Genomic DNA, 24801 nt, shown 5'->3' on the forward strand with positions numbered 1-24801 from the left:
TCGAGTACAACCGCACACTTGGTTGAGGAATCAAGCCAGCAAGAGCCACCATTGACATGGGAACCGATACTCAAGGTCAAGGTTTTATAAGGCTATTTCTCGATACTACACTCAGCATTCGCATAAGTACCCCTGTCCCTGTCGGTAGGGTAAATGATGTATTTTGACCCAGGCATTACGTCAACTATTTTGGCTTTTTCCATTTGATTTTGCTGTAGTGGGTCAAAATCTCAAAATAAAGTGCGGGTAACGCACGGACCAAATCACATTGCTTACTCTACACGACCTTTCCACCATGGTCGGTTACCGAATCTCCGCTAAGTTTGCTCGTATTTCGGCGTGTACTACGAGGTGGTAGGGATAGGAATGCTGATTGGGATAGGAGGCTGAGGGTTGTCACATATTCATCTGTACTGAAAAGGAAATTTTTTTTTCATTTGTACTTTTTCTTCCAAATATCTGTACCATAAAAATATGTATTAGGGTAAGGAACGAGTTAAGCAGTGTTACCTATTTTAATCAGTTGAACATAAATGATCCGAAAATGCACTTTTTTATTCATATTTTCAAAATCTTTTGATAGGATCATCTTCACAAATCACTTAACCATACATTTGGTTCACACAAACACAATTTACTGGGTTTCCGACAAGAAATATGATGAATTAAAAATTGTTGTCCAAAAACGTACATTTTTCAGCTGCTCTTCAGCAATCGCCACCTCGCTACTAACGAATTCATCAAATTTTCAGCACTGATTACAACCACTCTGAAAGTCAAGCACTCAATTGTCACATACCATATTATTCAGTCTCTTTTTTTCTATTATCTAAGGCTTTGTCACTAGCCGAAAGTTTTATTATTTTCTAACAAAACTGAAAAAAAATTCTGAATTGATGGAACCTGTTCACCAGTAGCAGCAGCTGCAGCACAACTGATGAACTATCGTGTTGCCAAGATACTGTTTCGGTTCTGGAAATAAGAATTTTAAGTTTGAAATTAACTGAAACCTCCTATGGTGAAAACGTGGTTCAATACTTTTAAGAGAAATGTATGTTCATAATTAATTTTTCTTTATTAAACACAACACAAAAGACAGCTTTTTCAATAATTTTCGAAGATTTTCTCAGTGATTTAATGAAGCAACGATGTGTTTCAATGTTATTTGCTTTGACAACACTGTTCTAAAGTTAGATCGTGTGCACTTCTATGTTTGCCTCTTTTGTTCTCCCACCATCCTTATGAACAGCGAGTGAGACGTCAAACTCGCAGTTTCCCATAAGAACACCAGAGAATAAAAGAGACGACGAATACCGCTTGCCGAACGGTGCGGTGAATGTATGCCCCGATAAACAATTTAGACAGATGGCATTTTACGCATATGCCGATACGCTATGCCGATTACGCATCAGATGCCGATTAGTAGGTCGCGGATAGGAACGCGAACTTACTGAATAGGGGGAAAAGTTCGAGGGATTTTTTAACGGGACGTAAAAAAATTTAGATTTCAGGATTGCTGAAAACAGCACCCTGCGGGTGAAAATGAGTTCGGTGTGTTCAAAATTAGTACCACCGCTCCAACTTTTAAAGCGAAAAATCAAAAGTTTAGCTCAACAATAGTGTCTTCCAATGGTAACAGCTTGAAGAACTAAAGATAGCAAGAAGATTGGTATGCTGATATCCCCCACTTAGTCAACCCATCGCTTGTAATAAGGTAAAACAATCAGTGACCCGCTTAGACTGCTTAAAACTAGTTCTTTACCCTACATACCAAAATCTGGTTCGTTAGGATAAAACAATGCACAAATTTCAAATCATTTATCTGTTTGATATTTGAACATATCTCTGCTAAACGTAGACACAAATACGTTTTGTTTTCTTTTCATTCATACCAAGAATTGCTTCTCTATTGATTTTAAGTAACCTCACTGACAAAAAAGCGTGAAGAGTTTTTGACATTCAGAAAAATCTGTACCTATCTGTACTTTTTGACAAGAATCTGTAATCTGTACCGTACCGAATCTGTACCAAAGAATTTCAAAAAAATTGTACTTTTCCAGATAAATCTGTACATGTGGCAACACTGCTAAGAATCACATGAACTATTTTATATACTTACAGATGTGTGAGGCACTGACGTTACACATTATCCAGCCATTAATTAGCCAGTCAGAATTAGGACGAATCCAGGTTAATTTCAACGGGGGGGCACGCTAGGATATCAGCGTAACGAACATCTATTTTCATTCCGCTTTTACCAAAACTGGATAAACTGTTGTCGTATTTTCACTCATTCTACAGAAAAATATTACATGATGTATGATATATTACAAAACCGCAAGAATATTCTGCAAATTGTACTAAATTGCATAAATAATCTTAAACTGCCATCATTTGGTATAACCAGCAACAAGTTTTGTTACCCGATTTAACATTACTTTAGGGTGACCAGGCCATTTTTCGGGTGCCAGTACCAGTGATGTCGGTTATGCACCAAATATATGGGAGATGACAACCTTGCCATCCCGTTGGTTAATTTATGAATTTGCCGTAAAAAACTAAGTGATTGTCCGCCATTTTATTTATATTATACGTTCAAATTTTGAAAAGGAACAAAGTGGGTCAAACATGAAAAAATCTAATACATTTTCATAACGTTTAAGAATTTTCCATTTCGGATAAATCCCCGGGGCAATCCATGGTATCTTATTTTGTATTATTTTTTTAATGACATAAAAAATAATCAACTTTAAAAAGCCGTAATGAAGTGAAGTTTCCATGTGAAAATATAATTTTTATTGTTGTCCAAAGTGCGATCTTCAAAATGCAAGAAATCCGAATCAATTCGACTTAAACGTTATCTAGCCAAAGTATTGAGAATTTCCGTAAAAATAATGCAGTCCAACAATTTAATAGTGCCGATGTACAACATGTTGCCAAACCGAGAGAGGGTTAATTTTTATGTCGACCCAGCCAGTCTGTCAGTTTGTTCATATAGTGGACTCTGGACTTCACCCCTATTGAATTGTTGGTCTTTACAATTGTTAATTACATCTTGTTGATTATTCACAGGTGGTGGTAGTAGTAGATATCTAAATTCAGTAAGCAACTAAATATTTTTAAACACAATCAAGTAGGTATGAGATCACAACACCATAAAAGTAAAATCCGACCAAAATCCAACGACTGAAATTGAACAAACGCGAACGTTCACTTTGCACATCTTCTATTATGGACGAAGTATAAATGGCAAACGCTTCGTTTGTTTATGTTACTTCCACCCTTGTCGGTCGGCCTCGGCCGAAACATATGATTTCCAGCCTCTTATGCTTTCACTGCCAACACATAAACCGTTCATTTGAGGTGCTCTACATTTAATAATAATAACAACCACGTGCTCATTGAAACGAGAGATTCTTCGATTAGCACCCAAACAGTCAAAACGTAAGAAGAGAGTTACCAACGAAGCAAGCGCGTGCTAGTATTAGTTTTTTTCTATCTCATTTCGATTTTGACAGCTCGAATTGCTACCGGTCCGGAACAGGAAAATCGCTACCAAAATAATCGGTCGGTCGTACGTCAAAGTGAGTCTGATCGAGTGTTTGCGCATTTGAATAGATACATAATTTCCCATGAATGCGTGGTTAAGTCGGGTTTAGTGTAATATTTTGTGCTTTATCTACATCAAACTATCGGTAGGTGGTGTTTTCAAGTGTTAGAAACACACTTTACTACAACCACAAAAACAACAATGCGGTCGTACAGTGCAGAGAGTCGGCCGCCATTTTCATTTTCCTGGCGAGCTCCGCATTGCTACCGTTCCGTGGTTGTGTGTTTATACTGCGCACGTCTTTATGTACTGATGGGAGCAAACGCTTCGATTACAAATGCACCCCGAAGCAACTATAAGGTTATGTTTTAGAAGAATACGTGGCTCGGTTTAGTAAGAAATGACTGCTTATTACGTTTTTAAAGTTAATACGCATTAGCGGTAGTTTATGTGATAGTGCATACCGAGTAAGTTGAAACTTGCGACAATTGCGAAAAGCTACTATGAAAAACAATATGGCGGATGAAGAAACAAAATGGCGGTGAACTTTCGTTCTATGTTAAGTATTTAGTGTTTGACCGATTGAAATCTTGTTAGCAACCTGCCATGTGTTGCTGTGTTAAATTGGTTGAATCTCATAAAAAGATGGCTTATGTAACTCCGCGTCGTTTGTTTTGGTTTCTGTATCCATTCCGCGCGCACCTTAGTGTATGATACCTACTAAATATTGTAAAGAACGTCAGTTTGCTCGTGAGACTTTTTTCTCTCTCGCTACCATAGAGGCATTCGACTGCCGCACGTAGCCATAATCGTCACAAACATCATTCTGTTCGCTGGTCGCACAGAAGCGTCACAACGTTAGGCTGTGTGACAGTAAAAAGGAAACATTGTGGTGGGCCTGGGCAGAGCAAAGGGAAACAAATCTTGCTATTCGTTGCGAAGGATTCCACCGAGATACAGTTCAATAATTAATGGTGAAAAATATTTGAAGGAAAATTGAAGTTTACATTACATATGGCTTCGAAAGGTTGTTATATGGAAAGTTAAAGGTATTTTATGAAATGTTACGTGGTTTTCCCATCGTGTAGAACAACGTGAAGTGTTCTTCAATGCAAAGAAAAACGTTGACGGCCATTTTATACTTGTAATTTTACTGGTGAAAATTGCGAAGTACTTTCGTAAGATCTTAGGGATCTTAGGACACAGTCTATAGAAAAGTGCGTTTACTCTAAATTCAATGAAAAGTATACCGTCGGATGCAGAAACTGTAAAAATGTTATTATCTGGTATTTTTCTATGTTGTGATTGGGTGTGTCCAAAATATTGTAAAATGTAATATTTATTACTTTACTTTAATATATAGATTTGATTAGATATGTGCAACAAAAACTAATGTGGTAATACAGTGAGGTTTTCGTAAGACTGAACAACAATCATGAAATATTTTGTATGCTGATAGCCATTTTGTTTTTTAATATGCAGGCGGCCATGTTGATTTTTAATATTGCGCATTTTGTATTTCAAAAACTACAGTTATTTTTGTATAACTGCAAAGACGTGATTGCAAATTTCTTTATGAAAAACCCCGTTCTGTAGGGTAACCAACGTATTTTGGACCCCATCAGCAACTGTACATGATTTGGACACTTCCATTTAATTTTGCTGTAAGTGTCCAAATTATGTACAGCTGCTGATGGGGTCTAAAATACGTTGGTTACCCTATAGTAATAAAAAATACTTTGGTGAAGAAATTGTTGTGCCCGCGATCTATACAGTGATGTTCGCAATAATTGCGGTCGGTTCAATCAGTACCTATTTGTGGAATTTAATGTTGCGGCTGCGGAATGAATTCGGATACAAAAAGACAGTTCAAGTTATTGCCAATTCGGTCAATTGTTCGACAAAAATCAGTTTAAAAAAAAAAGTATTAACTTTGGTCAGCAATCAGGTGACAAAATATCCTCACTATCTTGACTGCTCACAGTGGTTGTATAGATGTTTGAACGGAAATTTCCGTTCTCAGTGTTCAGGTTGTGATTACGGTGATTACGGTGATTACAGACGGTATCTGCAGGTAACTGTGCAGCTGCTGATGGGGTCCAAAATACGTTGGTTACCCTACTATACCGTCTTTAGTTTTGAAGTGATCAGAGTTTGGATATATTATTCTTTTTGTCATAATATATTTCTTTTAATAGTTAAGAAGAGGACTGTTACTGTAAAAGACCACATTATTATCGAAGCATGAATTTAAGATATTGTACTCGTAACTTTGTTAGCAATAGATATGGAACGTTGGGCGAATTTGATGCTTAAAACTAAAATTTCCGAGCAGCTGGTTTAGTTCTTTAGTTATAAAGTGGCAAAGCAAAGCCTGGGTGCTAAGTCCGTTATCGAAATTTGACCTTCTGTTTTTATACGACAGACTTCGCAACCAGCTGTTAGAATACAGAACAGTGCGGGGTCAGTGCTACGATCTTATTGACTCTAACAGCCTCTTCCAGCCGAGATTCGAACATACGACGACTGGGTTAATAGTCCAGCGTCTTACCTCGAGGCCAACTGATAGTTATAAAGTGGCGGCGTTGCGCGTAATAAAAGCGTGTGAGGGTAAAGAGAAGGAATGAGAGTAAAATATTATCACGGACAAACAAACGAGACACTCGCAATAATTCCATCGTCCATGCAAAAGCCACTAATTTTTCACAAAAGCCACACCGCAGCGTTTGTATGCTGCTTCGAGTTTTCAGTATAAAATCATACAAATGTGAAAACCCCACAGTATCAAACTCTAAAAATTTAAGTTACTGTGCAACATGCATAACAGAGGGTGCTAGTGTGCAAGCAAAATGTGCAGGACGATGATTTTCAAAGGATTTTCTGTCAAGTGTTGTCGGTTCGGAGCGAGAAACTTCTAGAGCGCTTGAACTCGGATCAGATTTTAGACGTGAGTAAGAGTAGCGATTTTACGTAAGTGAGGTTAAAAAATAAATAAAGGTGGAACATTCCGGTACTATCTCTGCTTTACATGAGTGGCCGTCCAAACATCACGTGGACAGAAAAATACTAATTTTCAACCCGCCCGTCCCCCTCCATGGACAAGCGTAGACATTGACTCAACCCCCACCCCCTCCCTGCAAAATTTAACAAAACAGAAATGCATGGTCACAGACTAACAGACGTAACAAATTTTCTAACAAAACATCGTTTCAATGACATCCCTAAAACTTGGAAAAAACAATAGCATCACCTGGTGCAGTCTTCGCGCTACGCAAAGCAGCTTGCTATAAATTTTGCAATGCTATAAATTTACTTGTATATTATCGGACAACAGCGCCAGTGCAAGCGAGCGGCGTTCTCGCGCAGCGACTGTTATTTGAGTCTTGGCTTAAGTGATCATTTGAAATGATCGTTTTTATTGGCGATGGAATGAGGCTTCAGTGTTACGTCTGTTAGTCTGTAGTATTAGGACCTTAATTCTTCTGTTCCTAGTGATCTCATCTACAGCGAACTATTATCGACTGCAAGAAACTCCGTTTCAGCATAACTTTCGCTGGACGATTCTTCTCTGTCAAGACTATCCCTGTCTAACCAGAACAACTCAGCTTGCCCGTCTACTTCAACACAACGTAGGATCTATTCGACGCGATATGGTTCGTTTACAATTTTCTGAAGGCCAATCCTTCCGTAATGCTCGGTTCATGTATTTGCGTCTAGGTTTACGTCAACATATGCCTCATCAGAAGATAAAACTTTATTTGTGCCTAAAAACAATCACTGAATTAATTCAATATTTCTGTTTTTGGTATGAAAAAAACATTGAACATTTTCCATACCCCCTCTCACCTTTCGTGGACATTTTCATACCCCCCACCCCCCTCTAAACTGTCCACGTGCTATATGGATGGCCCCTAAGTAAACCAACCCTCGGGCATCTACCATGCTTCCTGAAACCGCCACATTTGAGGTGGCGCCACATGCGTAGTAAGCTTTTAGTAAGCAGCATTCACACAACAGTGGAAGTGACGTGACTGACGTGACCAAGCCACCGAAACTTAATCACATATGTATCAATTATGTGCTATGAAAGTGAAATTTTTTTTTAAGAACAGTTCATTGATAATTATGCGGTTGTCACCTAGGTGACTCGACTCGCCGTGGCGAGTGACAATTGTCGTATTGAGTTACGTGATTCGCAGAATAAGGCTGATTGTTACAGTCATGTGGGCGTTACTCCCCTCTTCCTGTCAGCAAACTCCTGTCAGCTCCTTCTTTTGTCCCATTGTCACTTAAGGAAGAACCGTCCAAACATTTCGGAGTCTTCCCCCCGTTACTCCTCCCCTCTTTTGTCAATCCCTTCAGTTCTGAGGAACACGTGTGAAAGTTTGTGATAAAGAACGGTTAAGGCGTATCGGAATTATCGTCTCCCCTCCTTTGTCAATCCCCGGTGCTGATTCCCTGATGTCAAGGAACATGTGTGCCAAGTTTGATAAAGAACGGTCCAGGCTTTTCGGAGTTATGGCCTTCCCCCTATTAGGGACCCATCATCCCTAACAGAGAACCTCCCTCCCTCGTTTTTGTTTACGACCCCCCCCACCTCCCCCCCCCCTTGTGCTGATTCTCTTATGCCAACAAACAATTGTGCCAAGTTTGATGAATAACCGGCCAGGCATTTCGGAGTTATGGCGCACCCTATGACCTTGTTGTTTTGATTTGACGAAAACAAACGTTTTGAAAACATGTCGAAAATGCTCGAATTCTGAACATCCAGATTGTAGAAGTGGCAATTCACTCGACAGTATCAACTAAAATAGTTTATTTTGAGTGCTGGAGAGAAATAAGTTGCATATGAGCTATATTGCCAAAGCTGCTGAGCAAGAGGAAACGTATTAAGTTTTTTTTTGCTTTTTTTCAATTTGTCCGGTCAACTTAACCGTCAATTGTGTATGACGCTTGATCAGTTTTTAATGTGAACGCATTCATACCAACGGGGTTCAGATTAAAAATGTTCAGATTAAGGAAGGTCATTCCAGCGGGGGTACATGGTATTTACTATTTGATGGGGCCCCATTTTATATATATAGATAGAAGATATAATGATTACAAATGGGCAAAAATAGAACAATCTCAACAATCCATCGTGTGAAACATAATTGCGTCATTTGAATTTCCATCAGTTCATCTAATATCCAATAATTTAATTTTTCGTTCTGATATCCATGTGCATTGCATTGACCTCCCTGTTGGCTTCGAGGTATGATGCTAGCCTAATAAGCCAGTCATCGTATGTTCGAATCCCGACTGGGAAAGGCTGTTAGAGTCAATAGGATCGTTGCAATTGTCCTGCACTCTAACAGCTGGCTGCGAAGTCTGTCGTATAAAAACAGAAGGTCAAGTTTCGATAACGGAATGTAGCACCTAGGCTTTGCTTTTTTATCCATGTGCATTATTTAAACTTGTTACGACCGAAGTTTTCATTGTACAGTAGGAGGTACTTGATGAGGTAAAACGAAACAAACAATTAAAATAACATATTAGGCTTACCTGCTACCAAGTCACCAACTCCTTGTGGTTCAGCCGTCTGTCCAAAATATCAGTTTTGAGATCAGGCATCTGGGATTCACGCGGCTTCACACCTCCTAGCTCAGCTACTCAATAGAGTATTACCGGCTACGGCCGCGTGGAGGCGCTAGGTAGAAGTTTGGGCTGGCAAAAGCAATGTTGGTCGCTTTCTCGTTTGACTTCCCCATTTCATATCCTTTTAATAACTTTAATTTGACGCAATTCAAAAATTCAATTTTCAATCATTCTTACAATAAAATCGACCATTTATTATCATTAACAAAAAATAAATAGAACGGGACTGTCAAAGTGACAAAACTCTAATTTTGAGAAAAACGCGTTCAAAGGTTGCTGCTTTGTAGGGTTTACAGCTATCAATCATTCGAAATCATTTAATAATTCTGGCTGTTTGCAACATTTATGTAGTCTGATTGAATAAAATGTAGCTAAGAAAATTCTTGATCGTTTGCTGTCATTAACTAATTTTTTTAAATTTTGCGACTTGGTCCGGTCTGATTTAACACCGATCAATTAATTATTATATATTACCTACTGAAGCGTAATCATTTAAAATGTTTAAAATACTAAATACACCATCGTTTTCGTTAATATTAAAACACCGCACCAAATAAGGCACGTGTGAATTTAGGAACCCCAAGCGCCTCAGAAAAATTTAACATAATGGGCCGTATGAATAAAATAGTTTGCTTTGCTTTTCCCGTGCAAATCTTACGGGAGAGTTTGCTCTAACTCTTTTATTAATACGGCCTAATATAAAAAATTCAATGCATATTTACTTTTTGTTTACTTGTTTGTACCACAGATAACTGACCTCTAAGCGAAAGGTCCCCACTTGGATAAAACTTATGTCAAATTAGTTGGGAAACTATAATGATGATGTCGCTGAAGGCGCATAAAATTCTACACTGAACTCACAACAGCTAGCTTCTGGCTCTAGCATAACGCTTATAGTCCATGTATGCTAGCGCCAGAGGAGCCAAAGATTGTCAGTGTGCAAATCAAAAGAATCATTTAGTTGGGAAACTATAGTGGTGGTGACGCTAGCATATTAGGTGATTTTAATTTGAAATTTTATCCAAGAATCTATCTATCCGAAAAATTTGTTCCCGAAAGGATGTCTGTTCTCTGTGTTTGTACTTTCCACATATTTTATGCTAATTTTTCTGTGCATCTTGACTTTTTTTTGTCAGACCGTTATTGGTACATATTTTTAAGGGTATGAAATGGGGAAGGCAACTGGGAAAAAGCGCCCAACATAGCTTTAGCCATCCCAAGCCCCTACCTAGCGCCTCCACGTGGCCATACCTGGAAATACTTCAATTTGTATATTTGAGTAGCCAAGCTAGGAGGTGCGGGGTCGTGCGATTTTCAGTTCCTAACCTTACAAATGTAGCTTTAGGCAGCCATTAAACCACACGACTTTATTTTCAAGAATTATATGATTTAAACTAATATTTTTGGCAAGCTAATCTATTCTCAGAGAGCGAAATAAGGCGCTATATCCTTGGCCAATTGCAGCCTGGCTTCTGGTCATTTTGGTGCGGGAGGTCCACGCTTTCTTTCTTCCCCTTGATTTCAAGGAGTTTAACGGGAAACTAGCAGTCATAAACTTTTCGTCGGAAAGCCGAATTTCAGAACCAGTTTTTGGGTCCAAAAGCGGGATTCTGTTTATAGAAATGTAAAGTCTGCATTCTTTTTGCCTATCTGAAAACAGCGAATATATTTTCATGAACAGAATTTTTGTTTCAAACAAAAAAACTGCTTTTGAAATCGGCAGAATCGATGACGACTAATTTCACCTTAATGGAATTAGGTATTCTTTCTGGTTCCACTTGATTCCTTGGAATTCTCTCTGCGGTACATGCTGCGCAGTTGGCCTGGCCGTTGACAAGAAAAATGATCGAATTCAAGTAATCGTCATTTTCCAGGATGCCTTCAAGAATTGGCTGCGTTAGTGTGAGATTAGATTAGAGATTAGAGACCGTTATTGGTACATATTTTTGATGTTTAAACATGAAGAATACTTGACCGCGTCAAATTTGGTACTTGCGCAGTATTTATGCAGGCGTCTATTTCTGTGGCGTTCATATATTCATTAAAATACGTTCAACGTTTTAAGTATAATTTATTAAACTCACCATTTTCTTTTTAATTATATCCAGGCTTCGTAGCCGGTGATCAGCAACCATTCCAACACCCAACAGTAATGAACCCCTAGAAGTGGATTGCATGGGTGCAGCAAAGCAGAACAACCCCACCGTGCGATCTCATTTTATACCAGCCGCCAAACGTGCTCTGTACCACCGTCTGCTACTGAAGCACCTTCGAATAGCTGTTCCCATCGTAAAACAGATACCAGCCGGTTTACCAAATAACGGACGCTGGAAGCTGCGGAATCTCTACTACCGTCTGATGCACAAAGGTTTTCTTGCGCAGCGGTTAAATGCTCACCATCGGGGATTCTGCCTAATATTGAATAAGCGTTTCGGAATTCCACGACAGCAAGGAACTATTCCTAGTTATTTTCGAAAGTGCATAATCAGGCAAAGGCGTTTGGAAAAATATGCAAAAGCAGATCAAGAAGAAGTAAAGCTTCCACAAATCGACCATTATATCAGCAGTGACGACTGTGTATTGGTTGATGAGGAAGATCAACCAAGGCGAAAGATAAAGAAGCAGGTAGAGATTCCAGATCCAACAAAATTCTCAATTCTAAAACAAGAGATCAAAGAGTACTGTGAGGTGCAGGAGAAAATACAGTTTATGCTTTCAATGTTGCGATCTCGGATCAAAGAGTTAGAATATGATGATGCCGCGGACGAACAAGCAGCAGTCGAAGAACCGGTGGTATCGACGATAAAATGTGAAGAACCTGAACTTGATACTGCGGAGCTGGAATCCATAGCAGAGAAGTATTATGATAATTCCGACAATGAAGACACTAAAGAAGGAGTTGTCGGAAAAGGTGTGTTTAATGATGATTCTATTGATGTGGAAGAAGCAGAATCTAAGCCAGAAATTCTTTTTGTTGATGCAAATGTTTTTCAAGATGACAGCTGCGACGAAAAAAAGATGGCGCAGACAGATTCGAAGGAAAACTTGATACCATTGAAAAGCCTTAAAGATATCTCCAAAACAGATCTACTTGATCCAACGTTTAGTACAATAAAGCTGGAACCCGTGGAGAAAAAGAACTCTGTTGTTGATTCGTTGTTCAGCAAGTTTAATTTAAAGCTCCCAGATTCCCCAGCAAAAGCAAGTGTCAACCCACCAACAGATGAAGACGAGTCAATGATAGGTCGACTACGGGATCGCAGTAAGATTGCTTACAAACCACGCTATGTGGATGACGATGAACCGAAAAAAATCCGCCCATCAAAGATTTTTGATAAGATCCATAAAAGTCTTAACTTAGAGTTAGATAATACGAATTCCAATTCATCAACGGAATTTTACGGGTTCGATGAGGGTGAGGTGGTTAAGCTTGACAAACCCAGCGTGCCAGGTCTACTACCGACGCCAATAGTAAAAAAATCTCGACCTGATGCACCGTTTCTAGCACATGGTACCAGTTTTGAGGATATTAAAATAGAAAACCGAGATGATCTGTTCCGAGAAGAAGGTCTGATTTCGTTTGGCTCCCTGCCGCCACGGCTAAAATGTCCCCGGCGACCGGATGATATGGTTAGACCGAGGACTGTAGCTCAAAAGCGTATACTGCTGCAGAAAAAGAATGACGTTCGCTACCTCATGATCGATAACGAGTCTAAAATTTTTCACGAACTGGAAAAACGAAGCAAGAACATCGACGCCGAGCTGGACTTTGAACGCATGTTAGAGTTGCAAAACCAAAACATCCCCTTTACTCGTGATACGTGGCGAGCACTTGCTTGGCTGAGAACCGAAAAAGGAAAATATTTCTTCCAAACGCTACGTGTTGACAACCATTCCATTAAACTGAGCGGATGCAAAGGCAATCACATCAGCAAACGATACGGGAAAAAGCAGTTTTCCGTTCCATCGACAATTTCTCGAAAACTGCTGTGTCGATGTCCGGAAATACCAGAGAACTTTCTCCAGGATCTCAGTCCAATTATGCAACCATTATCTGAAGTTAAACTTGAACAAGAAGACATTGAAGCGGTGGGTTTTGAACCGGATAAAAAGCTACTCTGCAGTAACACCACCAGTCGAGTAACGTCCAACATAAGACCAGGTCCTCTTTCATCCAAACTGAAGTACAACCAGGAACCTAGAAAGATAACCGAAGAAGATGCCTATCTAGGGCCGTTGGAAATTCTCGAGATGCCTCGTGTAGAGATCGAAGTTTTTCCGCGTATCGATCGTCCGCTGGATCCAGCTGTAAAACCCTACCTTAAAATGATTTTACCTTTTCGAGAGATCACAGAAAAATGGGCCCGATTCGCTGTGTCTACTCTGAAAACACCGGATCGCGATGAAGCTGAAGGGTCATTTTCGTTCTCGCTGCCGTATAGTAACAATCAGCGTCGTCTGCTTATACGACGTCGCCTGCAGGATCAAACGAGCAAACGTTCGCGACTGCTGTCATCAGCCGGAAACCGCCAGAAGTTCGAATCAGAATTGGAACAACCGTTAACGTTCCGTAAGCATTTGGATGCCAGCGATGACAACTCAAAGGAGGTGGACCCCGTAGAGAAGGAGTGTGCTGATATTTTGTCGGAGATGACCAATGCTGTTGCAATTGGACTCGCCGATGAATTGTTTATTGGTTGTGATCCCGATTGCGATTACGGTAAGGAGGATAAACCACTCAACAAAGCGACTAACGGAAACGTTTCTGCCGGTCTCGACGGTGGTAAAACCAGCGAATGTGCAGCCAAATCGAAGCGTATGCTGTGAGTATGAGTCTCTTTCAGTAGTCTCAGTCAAAAGGTTTGTCGTAATTTCTTTTTCTATTTCTTTCACAGTCGTGAGATGAAACGCCTTAACGCAACTATTATCGAAACTATTCCGGAACAAAGTGGTGCTGCAGGTTCCGATCCAAAGTCACGCTGCGATTTAAAGTATTGCTCAAAGGGCTGCATATGCGACGTGCTAACTGGCGGACGTCACAAAACGATACTTGGAAGCAATGCAATTAGCGGGAACGTACATTGCAACAAAATTGATTGTATTTTTGAATGCGAATGTGGCTTTGAAACTAAAAAACGAATAGCAGAGCCCGCTGGAATGCAGGACATGTCAGCTGATCTTAGTTCGTTGTCGAACGAAGATGTGAAGTATTTGCGAGATAGAGCGACGGCTCGACTAGCCAAAGAAGAACGAGAGTTCACACCGACTGTGATAATGACAACCAACAGTACCGTTCTAGTGCGGAATGCGGAAATGGAAGCGCGAAGGCATAAAAAGAAGCCGAAGAAGTATGACGATTACTATAATGGAGATAGTGTAAGAAGTATCTTGAACGGTATTATTCCGTCAGAGTCGGAAGCTAATCAACGTGACACTTCGGTAGAACGTTCTGGAAAAAGTGCTCCACCAGCCGTTGTTGATCGCCCATTGACTATCCTAGACAAGATTCGCCATAGTCATGTAGTGCTCAATCGGTTGCAAGATCTGAATGAAATTGAGCCGTGGTGCATGATCCACTGCCTTTACAGGTGCTACTGTAATGGAAATGCTACGTCAGGGAAACCATTTAAATTCAACGAAGAAAGCGCTATCGTGCTGCCAGCTCCAGTAAATATTCCTCCGGATCCGTTATTACAGGTCTACGAACCACGTCGAAGACGACTGTATTCATTTGAAAAACCTGAAGAAGAAGTAGTTGTACACCAATCACCACGCAAACGAGATAGTTCAGAGGAATCGTACAAACCTTGGAACGAAAGAAGAAAGAAGAAGCGGCGGACAGGAGAATATTCTCAACAAAGAACGTCTTCCGAAGGAGGAGAATATAGTGAATCTGCCAACCTATCGAGAAAAGCTTCACACGAAGATATTAATTCCGATGAAGGCTCAACTTGCAGACGGGTAGTTTCTGTCAACAGGAATTATTATAAAACAAGAAATTACTATCGAAAGGAACGTTATCAGCGCGATATAGAAGAGCTGAAGCGCAAAAATCCCTCCGCTGAGAAGCGCTTGAAATATCTGTTGGAACGATGTGAAAGATCGTTCCTACTCGAGCGCCGAAAGGAGATGGATGCATCACAGAAGGTAGCCACTAAGACAAGAAAACTAAGCGAAGGAGATAAGACAGGACCAACGATTGAGCCTATCCATATAGACTTAGTCGGAGACGACGATAAATTCGCAAACCATACCTTGTTCAGTCCACTATTGGACACCAATAAGCTTCTCATTTCCTGTGGAAAAAAGAAGTATTATGTAGAATGCGACGCGATTCGAAATGGTAAAATCAACTTAAATAGTATTGCAAGGAAATTCCGCACGACAGTTTATGTAATTAGAAAAGTTGCAAAAGCATCACAAGCCAAAAGCATCACGTTTACTTATAAGAATGAAACAATCATTTTGCATGGCCGAGCCTACAGCCGCAATCAACCGTACGAGCTACCAGCGAACGAGCATGTGGATTTAAACTCCGACAGTGATGAGCTCTCCAGCAGTGCATCTCTAGTGCAAGACACATCTGGAGAAAACGATGCTCAGAAGCTGATGCTTGATCAGGTTAATTCTGATATTATGCACACAATGCAACATATTCGCGATATGCTGCGAAAAAATACTGCTAAGCTGAATCCACCTAAGAAAGGCATATTATACCTATTTCGATGGGAGAAATTCCTCCAGGCATTCAACGAAGAAATGGTAGATGTTTGGGATATAACGTTCCAAAGTGGATCCGAGCTAGTTGTTATTACATCTGACAGTGGCAAAAAGAACCCTCCTTCCTTCAAAAACTCGAAGTCCATACGACAAGCCCGGCGCTGTAACTTCGAAACCAAAGGGGTTTCGCTGTTAACACAAATGGTGCTCTATCAGATAGATAATCCTGAAACCAACAAACTATCGTTAGTGCTTTTTGGAACAGAAAATTACTGGCGATTCTGCGGCTTTGTGAAAGCCGGCACTAACAGTTTAGAACATGGCATAGAAGTCCGGCCAACTCCAGTAAGTCATCCAAAATTGGCCCCAAAAATTAATCGGTATTTCGAAGCATATGTTGCCAATAAGAAAAATCGCGCGGCGTCATCTGCTGCTACTCCTGCTGTTCCTGTAGCAATGCCTGCTCCGAAGACACATACAGTTAAGGTTCCGGTTCCAATCAAAACAGAGAATGATAATCTTGCCCAAAATATCGAAAAACCAATCCGAAAATCGCTATCCGGAGCAATCGCACAGAAGCTGCCTAGCATTAAGACGAATGTCAAACTAATGGAGACGAAAATCAAAGACTTCAAAAACATCGCCATCCCAAACGTTGGAACTCGCCGCTGGTTTATGCTGAACGTAATCAATGATTTCAGCGATATCTACATACCAAGCTGGAAGTCCTGTCTTACGTACGGTCGAATCCAGCAAGCGATCCACCTAGCCAACCGCTACGGTAAAACGGTTAAGCTAACGTCGATTGTGATGAAAAGCAACCAGGAAGATGTGTTGCCTCAGATCTATGCCGCACCCGGGCAAGGAAACTGCATCTTCCTTGGACCGTACAAGTACACACAAAACATCGATTTGATGTTGTGCCAGAATGTGGACGGTAAAATGTTCACCAGGGAAGAATACGAGAAAAACAATCATATTGTGCGAACGGAGCAGACCACCGGCTCGTGGCTGTACATGAAGCCGAATGTGTCGCCTAATTTACAAGCGACGGTAAGTGAATCTATGATGCCTGTTAAAAAGTTGAACTAAACTGATTGTTATACTTTGTTATTTTTGTTGTTGTTGCTGCTTTTTATAACGTATGGATAAATAAGAAAATGTTAAAGTCCAGTTAAAAAGTTATTATTTAAAGCACTAGCAATCCCCTATACTTGATCACGAATGCGGAATTTGCCGTCTAAAGCAAGCAGAATAGTAAATCAAATAACGATGATACTTGATTGAAGCACCGCGCCGTTTATGCTGTGATTAGCGGGCGAAGTGGTAATCTCAGCACACACAATGCAAAATACGGTATTCTCTGATATTTTAGTTTGTTGCCTCATATGCGATCAATCAAAGTGAGCTGATATGATTTAAATACTTTTTTCATTAAAGAATTCCTAGCAGCCACATTTCCAACGTTTTTTCGTGCGACGAAGAAGAAAATGTCGACTAATCGTTTCAATTTCCGTTATTCATAAAATGAATTTAAAGGGCACGGATCGGAAGGTAGGCGTGTTTGAATCAAATCAGCAGCAGAGCTTTTGGAGTATTCATTAAATCCACCTAAGAAATGATAAAAATAGGAGTGACTTTCCTTACTACGACGGGAATTAGAAATCTATACCTATAAAAAGGGATTTCTGTCTGTCTGTCTGTCTGTCCGTATGTTCCTTATGGAATCGAAAACTACTGAACCAATCGGCGTGAAAATTTGCATGTAGAGGTTTTTGGGGCCAGGAAAGGTTTTAGTGATTGTAGAGACCCCTGCCCCACTAAGAGGGGGGGCTCCCATACAAATGAAACACAAATTTCCTCATAACTCGAGAACTAACCAAGCAAATGGAACCCAATTTGGCATGTGAAGGTTTTCGAGGGCAAGAAAATTTTCTATGGTGAATTAGGACCCCTCCCCACTTTAAGAGGGGGGGCTCCTATACAAATAAAATACAAATTTCCTCATAACTCGAGAACTAATCAAGCAAATGGAACCAAATTTGGCATGTGTGTTTTTGGAGACAAAAATCAGCGTATCTGGCATTTTATACTTCACGTTATTGTATGTTAGCTTTTTGACTGCATAGGTGTTGTAAATTGGCATCCATAATTGTATTCAAATTCTTCGTGTCGGTAATTAGCTGTAAATTAGCATTGTCAGCACTATAAGAAGGTTATCAGTAAAGTAGCTGTATATTTTGCCAAAATAGCATTTAAGTAGCATTTACGGTGACTTAAATGCTTATTGGCCTATATTTGAATAGCATTGGTGATGCTTATTGGTTACCTGGGATGCTTTCGTAGTTACGTAACTGCCAAGGTTGAACTCCTCAGAAACTTGCAAAACTCGAGATTGTGACAAAGATCATCCGAGAATCATGATTTATGTACAACACAGGTTAATTTGTGGCAATACGAACTTTGTCGGGTCTGCTAGTAAACCCTATAAAGCAATCTGCGCAGTATCAAGATTTTTCACAATCCTGAAGATAAAGGCAAAGATTTCAGAACTCAAGAGTGGGTCAGCACAGACAAACAGACGAGACACTCGCGTTAATTCCATCGTTCAATAAAAAACCACTCATTTTTCAAACAAGCATGTTTCGCGACATGGCCACACCGCGGCGCACGAGTGTTGCTTCGAGTTTTCAGTATAAAACCATACAAATGTAAAAACCCTACAGCATAAAAGCCTGCAAATGCAAGCTACTCCGCAACATGCATAACAGAGGGTGCTAGTGTGCAAGTAAAATGTGTAGAACGAGGGTTTTTAAAGTATTTTCTTCTATATGTCACGTCAGTTCGTCAGTGGTAGAAGGTTCGCATATATACAACAAAAGACTATACTCAGTGGCGACTCGTGGGGGTTTAGCTTACCTGTTCAACAAGCGAAAAATACAAATTAATACGCAGCTTTTTTTTATTATCGCATTTCTATATTTTAATCATAAAACAAACATTAGGGATATTCACCGTAGCGCTTGCTATGTTGCGTAAACGGTGTATTTGGTGTATATACTGCCGCAATTCGCATTGCAGTTCCAGTTTCTATGGAGATGAAACTGTTATGCAAGTAGCGGCAGTATAAATACGCAATACTCCGTATTCGCAACATAGCAAGTGCTACGTGAATATCCCTATTTATTTAAATAACAACGGAATACGACGGTTTACTTTATCAGCAAACTCGTCTCTGAATTTTAATTACGAACCGAAAACTTTTCGTTCAATTTACCTATTGAACCAAATTCAAGAATTACCACCTTACTGCCCACACCTTACTGCGCGCACAAGCCCACATCACACGCACCACAAGCAACAAGCAATATGCGTAAGTTGTTCAATGCTAAAGATGAAAGAGTTAATGAGAAAATTTTGCGAATAATGCATGCCAAATTGCCAACCGCGCTCTATTTTCTAATCCCCTTCGTACCAGTTTCTGGTGCTAATCTCTAAAGCAACGTTCAAACGTCGTGCTGAACGTTTTACTCATTAGCTTCCTAACTAAATAAAATATGGAATCAAAGCGCAGGCCATAGGGATATGTGGTAGTAAGTTGTTCAATGCTGAAGATGAACGAGACTATAAAGTGCCCGCGCTTTCGAGTAAAAGCTGTGTCACATTCTCTTTTTATCTCCTTCGTACCAACACATTGTCCCTGGTACTAATTCAGTATCAAGAATCAATACCAGGAATAATGTGCTGGTATGCTTGTGCATTGAGATCTCTAAAGCAACGTTCAAATGTCGTGTTGAACGGTTTGCTCATCAGCTTCGTAACTAAACTAAATTCGTATCGCATTGCATATGCGTCGGTTCAAACGAAATTTTGTCGGGCTGAATTTTGTTTGCCTGTCCTATGAACAGGTTGAACATGCGGACGAGTCGCCACTGACTATACTACTAAGGCCATTCCTTATCCCAAGGAGTTACTAATGCTTATTAGTGTTCGCAGCCATCTGAAAGAATGTATTCGTGTGACGTTGATGTACGATCTCATGCAATGATGTCAGTGTGGTTGCGATACTGGAGTGAGGGCACATACACAACCTAACAACCTACGTTAACTGCGAATATAAGATAACATCCAGGTATGCGAAACATATTCAATTGTTGAGCCTTCAAGCTCATCACGAAACAGGATCGAGTCATTCTTCTGGGGAAATGTGATTGCTGAGCACTTCTCCGGGTTCCCTACTAAACGGTTCACGTCCTACCAAGCAACGAAGGCCTCGAACAGATTTTGAAGAGAGTGACAGTCGTCAGTCGAATGGATCCGTAAGTGCATTTAAGAAAAGCGTGTGCCCTCGATGGCCCTTGATTAAGAGTTTCCAACATGCTATCTAATGCGCGTTCCATTGCTGAAGGTGAGCTGTTAACATAAGTAGAGATTGACTCAACTGTTGCAGACTTGTTCCCTTCGGAGGAATGAGCTATGAGCAATGTAATATCTTGCAGGTTGGTCAGAAGCAACCATGGTACTGAGAACACAGCATGAATAAAAAGGGAAGAATGAAATGGGCGTGATTGCCACTTATCGCGAAGAGTGTTATGGAAGCTTCGTTCTCCGTGCACACACGTTGGACAAGGACGACTGGTGAACACTGGCAGCAAAGGTATGACTTCCGAGGAGTCGATACATGTCAGTGACCAATACCGAGATGGTATCGCACATTAGCTGCGATGAGAAAGACTAGCTCATCTGAAACTCTGAATAGTATAAAATACATGCTAGTTTGCGGAATCAAGTTAGAGCGCCTGGTTTAGTACAGTATCGACGATCGACAGTGATAAGTTTTATGTATTCGGCAAATATGTTCATCTTAGTTCATTGGATGTGTATAAAGCTGCCTGCTATGCGCTCTATCAGCAATTGCCGTCAAACAAACTTAGCTCTTGTATAAAAAATACAACTTACAAAAAAGTGGTAGTTCTCTGCGACATGCGATATTAAAAAAACAAAAAAAACTATTGCATATGCATTGATTTAATGTAATTTTATATTATTTCGGGTTCCTTTTGCTTTTAGATTTCGTTCTATTTAGACTACCTTAAACTACAATAGTCTTTTCGAGCCGGATGTTAAGTTATTTAATTCTATTGTATTGCTTTTATTTTCAGATTCCTCCGCCTACGAAAACAGAAACAGTACCAAGCGCTGACAGTGATGATTGTGTCGTAATCGACGATGATGAGGATGGAGTCGAAGAAAACAAGATCGAAAAACCGATGCAAACTGCATCAATTGCATCTAACCAATCAGTGATGGATATTCCAGATACATGCAAAAATAACAGCCAGCTAGAATCATTAATCCATCAGCTCTATGACGACTCCGACTCAGATGATGGTGAGAAACCGGAAACTTCAATATCTCAACAACCGGTACCTGAAACAATTACACCCGACGTTGATGACCCTTCTAAAAATCAGCTGTCGAAGATTGTTGAAAAAACAATCGCAGAAAGTAAGCAACTTCAGGCAAAAGCAATATCGGTTGATAAAGCTTCAACGAAACGGTTGTCTGGGACTGGATCCTCTGCCGATTCATCAGCACCAGCTGATCACCAGAAGCATGTAATGACCCAATCCGCACCTAATATCAAAGCACCTCCTCCACTAAAACGAAAATCCACTAGTGAAATTGAGCTTAAGGCTACAGCAGTTGAGAAAACGAAAAAAGCACGCACATCGTTACCTGCTCCATCTGCCTCGAATGCCTTAGCTGATGATATTGTATGTCTTGATGACGACGAAGATAACAATGAGGACGAACGGCGGAAATTATCAACAGCGCCCTCGCCTAGCAAAAAAAATCCATCCAGCACTACGATTCTCAACAGTCAACAAGCCGCTTTGATAGCAAGCAAAATCAACCTGCTCAATCCGAGCCAAAAGGGTGTCGTGTACAATCCTTCAACAGGAGTTTTGCGGATTAGGCGATCCCTCATGAACAGCATAACCGAAGGTTCCACGCTGGATATGCCCACTGCAACAGCTGGTAGTTCAAAAGCGCAGACTCCGACAAATCCAAACGTGAAAGATAACGCCAGCTCCGGTAGTTTGGTGCCGAGTTCCATTATCACTCCACCGACTACACCTCAAGCACCGCAAACACAAGGATTAGCAATGCTTAAGAAAACTCGTATTATGGCACCAATCACTCCAACGGATGGAGTGTTGCGTAGCAACATACCCGGTCTAGGCTTGGTACCGGTAACCTGGTGCTCCAAAGATATCGTAGTGAAAGTGCGTGAGCTATCCGTTCGACACCAGTTTGTGCGGCTATCTAATTACGAAGCAGCTATCTTGCTACTGAATCGGTAAGACAACTTTGGGGTGGTTTTTGGCATTTATGTTTTGGCTAATTTTCTGTTCATTTCAGATTTATTCGGAAAAATACATACACATTCAAACCTTTCTCACTTAACATCGATTGGAAGTTCGAAGCACGATCGGAACCTTTACCACCGGAGGAGAATCTTATCAGTACCATCAGTCTGAGATGTGTAAGTATCTTAGACTTTAGTTGGGGCTTTTAAAACGTGCTGTCAAGTTAATGGTTTTAAAACGACTTAGTTTTGAAGATAGTTTTGAGTGATTGAACATAGAAATCTTGCAGAGATATTCAACGAATTGCTATTGCTGAAATTCCGGGAATATTTCATAAATCGTTACAGATAAATGGTAAAATGCACATTCTAATCAAAACACGAATACTGTAAGAAGTTAGTTCTGATGAACTAACATCAAGCACGTAAACGGTGTAGCGGATGAGCTAAACAGCACAGAATTTTCATCCAAACTAACCATTGCATTGGAATGTTTGAATGAGAAATCTGTGACTACCGCTAAAATGAAGGATAGATTAAGGGAGTTTATTTTTAGTCCGAATCAGGGATGGCACAATCACTGGCTCAATTCACATTCATTTGACAGTAGCGTCTCAGCCAAGCAGAATTTGAAATAGTTATATATGGGACGATTGAAGAACTTTTCTGAATAAAGTTAGGCTGTATCTTTTGTATTTACTGTGCTACAATGCTAGTAGCTCATTAGTGGCTAAGTAAACCTTCACTTGTCTACTAATAAGCTACTAGCACTGTAACTACAAAAGATACAGCAAAATTGTAGATCACTAGTTCTAAAAATTTGGATTGGCTGAGACTGTACTATCAAATGAATGTGAATTAAATCACAGTGATCGTGCTATCCCTGGTCTGAATACATGGTAATTTCAATTTTACAAACGCGCACGGCGCGCACACTAATAATTTATTCTCATTTGATGAAAACGGTCTAGAGAGGTAGGTTGCGTATGACCTATACTGCCGGTGGAAGCATAACTGTCCCATGTTATATTTTGCCATTTTCAATATTCTGTTGTAGAACGTTATAGTTCGATATGTATTTTTAAAATATGAATCGTAACCATCGTGTTTATACTAGAAAAACTCAAAAAAATTTAGACAATTTGTCCCACTGAAAAAATGGACACATTTGTCTCATTGCATAAATATTTTCAAGTTGTATACAAAATTGATTAAAGTTTTTCAACATTTTCACAAAGAGGGACAAATAACATCAAAACTAAATAATTTTAGATAATTTTTGTGATGGGAACGCTTTCATATCACCGGAATTCAAATTGAAAATGTACAGATTAAAGAAGGTCATACCAACGGGGGTACACGGCATGGCAGTCCACCTTGTCGCACGTTTTATTTTTACTTTGTCATCATTTCACTTGTATAGTATTATAAAGATTTTCTTTTTCATAGATTGTTTCAACAGATGGCATAATAGATCTGTACAAAGCGAATGAAATTCTGGCTTTCCAAAATTCCAAACCAAACTTTTATGAGGAACTTTTGCTACTACGACTATCGATACTTTGCTGTAAAAAAGAGCAATACGAAAAGGAGATGTGCCATAAGTATTTCGAAAACATATTCGTCAAGGTAGGGGAATTACCCGTTATTTGCTGGTTGCTAGATAACTAATGAAAGATTATTCCACTGCAGGCTACAAATTCGATCAAGGAGCTTAAATCTGCATCGGAGGCATTAACGACGCAGAGTGACTTTCTGCGTGAGCAGCAGGGCATGCGACGTTCATACTTAAGAAAGCTGAAAGCCAACACGAATGTTAGTACGCTACCAGTAAGCTCTAAACGAGTTTCTGTCCCGCAAGCTACACTAGAGCGTATATCGAATGCGATTCCAGTAGCACAGACCTCGGAAACTGACCAGGCCTGCGAGAAATCAAAGCAAAAAGAAGCTGTGATTGTAATCGATGATGATTAAGTTCCTTTTATTTTCCAAACGGCAACCCTAGCGCTGCATGATTGGGTAAGTGTTACTTATTTTAGACTACTTTTTTTCACGTTGAAAACGATTCTGTTACAATCTAATTCCAACAAACAAAATTCATGCACTAGTCTGCTGGCTAAGTTTATCTCAGTTCAGTCAAATTGTCTTTTATTCTGATTTTTCATTTTGGTTTTTAAGAATAAAAGCTTATTGGTTCAGCCTCAGACAAAACTTTTTAGCAGTTGTAAATAGCATGGGAAACGCATATCTATTTATCAAGATTACGGATTAGATCTCGTTAAGCGCAAAAAATTTGCTTGCTTAATCGTAAGTAAATAGTAAAACTCGAACGTTTTTGTTTCAGTTATTAAATAAGCTAAGTTAAACAGGTATTATAACCATCACAATAAACATGTAGAAATTTAACTGCAATAACTGCAAAACATCATATTTAATGATGACAGATCCATAAAAGATCCATTCTGGCTTTAGTTTTCAAAAGGTCGCATAATCAACCCTTTTGCATGCATTATGCGACCTT

At 39.9% G+C, this 24801-nt stretch overlaps 1 protein-coding gene across 3 annotated transcripts; it reads left to right on the plus strand.

Annotated features, from left to right (window-relative positions):
* The first annotated feature begins 3592 nt into the window (after window positions 1-3592).
* On the plus strand, window positions 3593-24680 carry LOC128734710 (uncharacterized). 3 transcript variants are annotated; one of them, XM_053829022.1, is made up of 7 exons: window positions 3593-3695; window positions 11296-14010; window positions 14083-16960; window positions 21070-22271; window positions 22334-22457; window positions 23730-23909; window positions 23973-24680. In XM_053829022.1, exons 2-7 carry the CDS (start codon window positions 11363-11365, stop codon window positions 24252-24254), a joined length of 7314 nt encoding a protein of 2437 aa, XP_053684997.1. In that variant the 5' UTR covers window positions 3593-3695; window positions 11296-11362; the 3' UTR covers window positions 24255-24680. The 3 variants fall into 3 exon arrangements, with proteins under 3 accessions (XP_053684997.1, XP_053684999.1, XP_053684998.1); XM_053829024.1 differs by lacking the exon at window positions 3593-3695 and adding an exon at window positions 3965-4017; XM_053829023.1 differs by lacking the exon at window positions 3593-3695 and adding an exon at window positions 4505-4599.
* The last annotated feature ends 121 nt before the right edge of the window (window positions 24681-24801 follow it).

This window comes from Sabethes cyaneus, chromosome 2 (genome assembly GCF_943734655.1).
Source record: "Sabethes cyaneus chromosome 2, idSabCyanKW18_F2, whole genome shotgun sequence".
In the NCBI taxonomy this organism is placed as follows: domain Eukaryota; kingdom Metazoa; phylum Arthropoda; class Insecta; order Diptera; family Culicidae; genus Sabethes; species Sabethes cyaneus.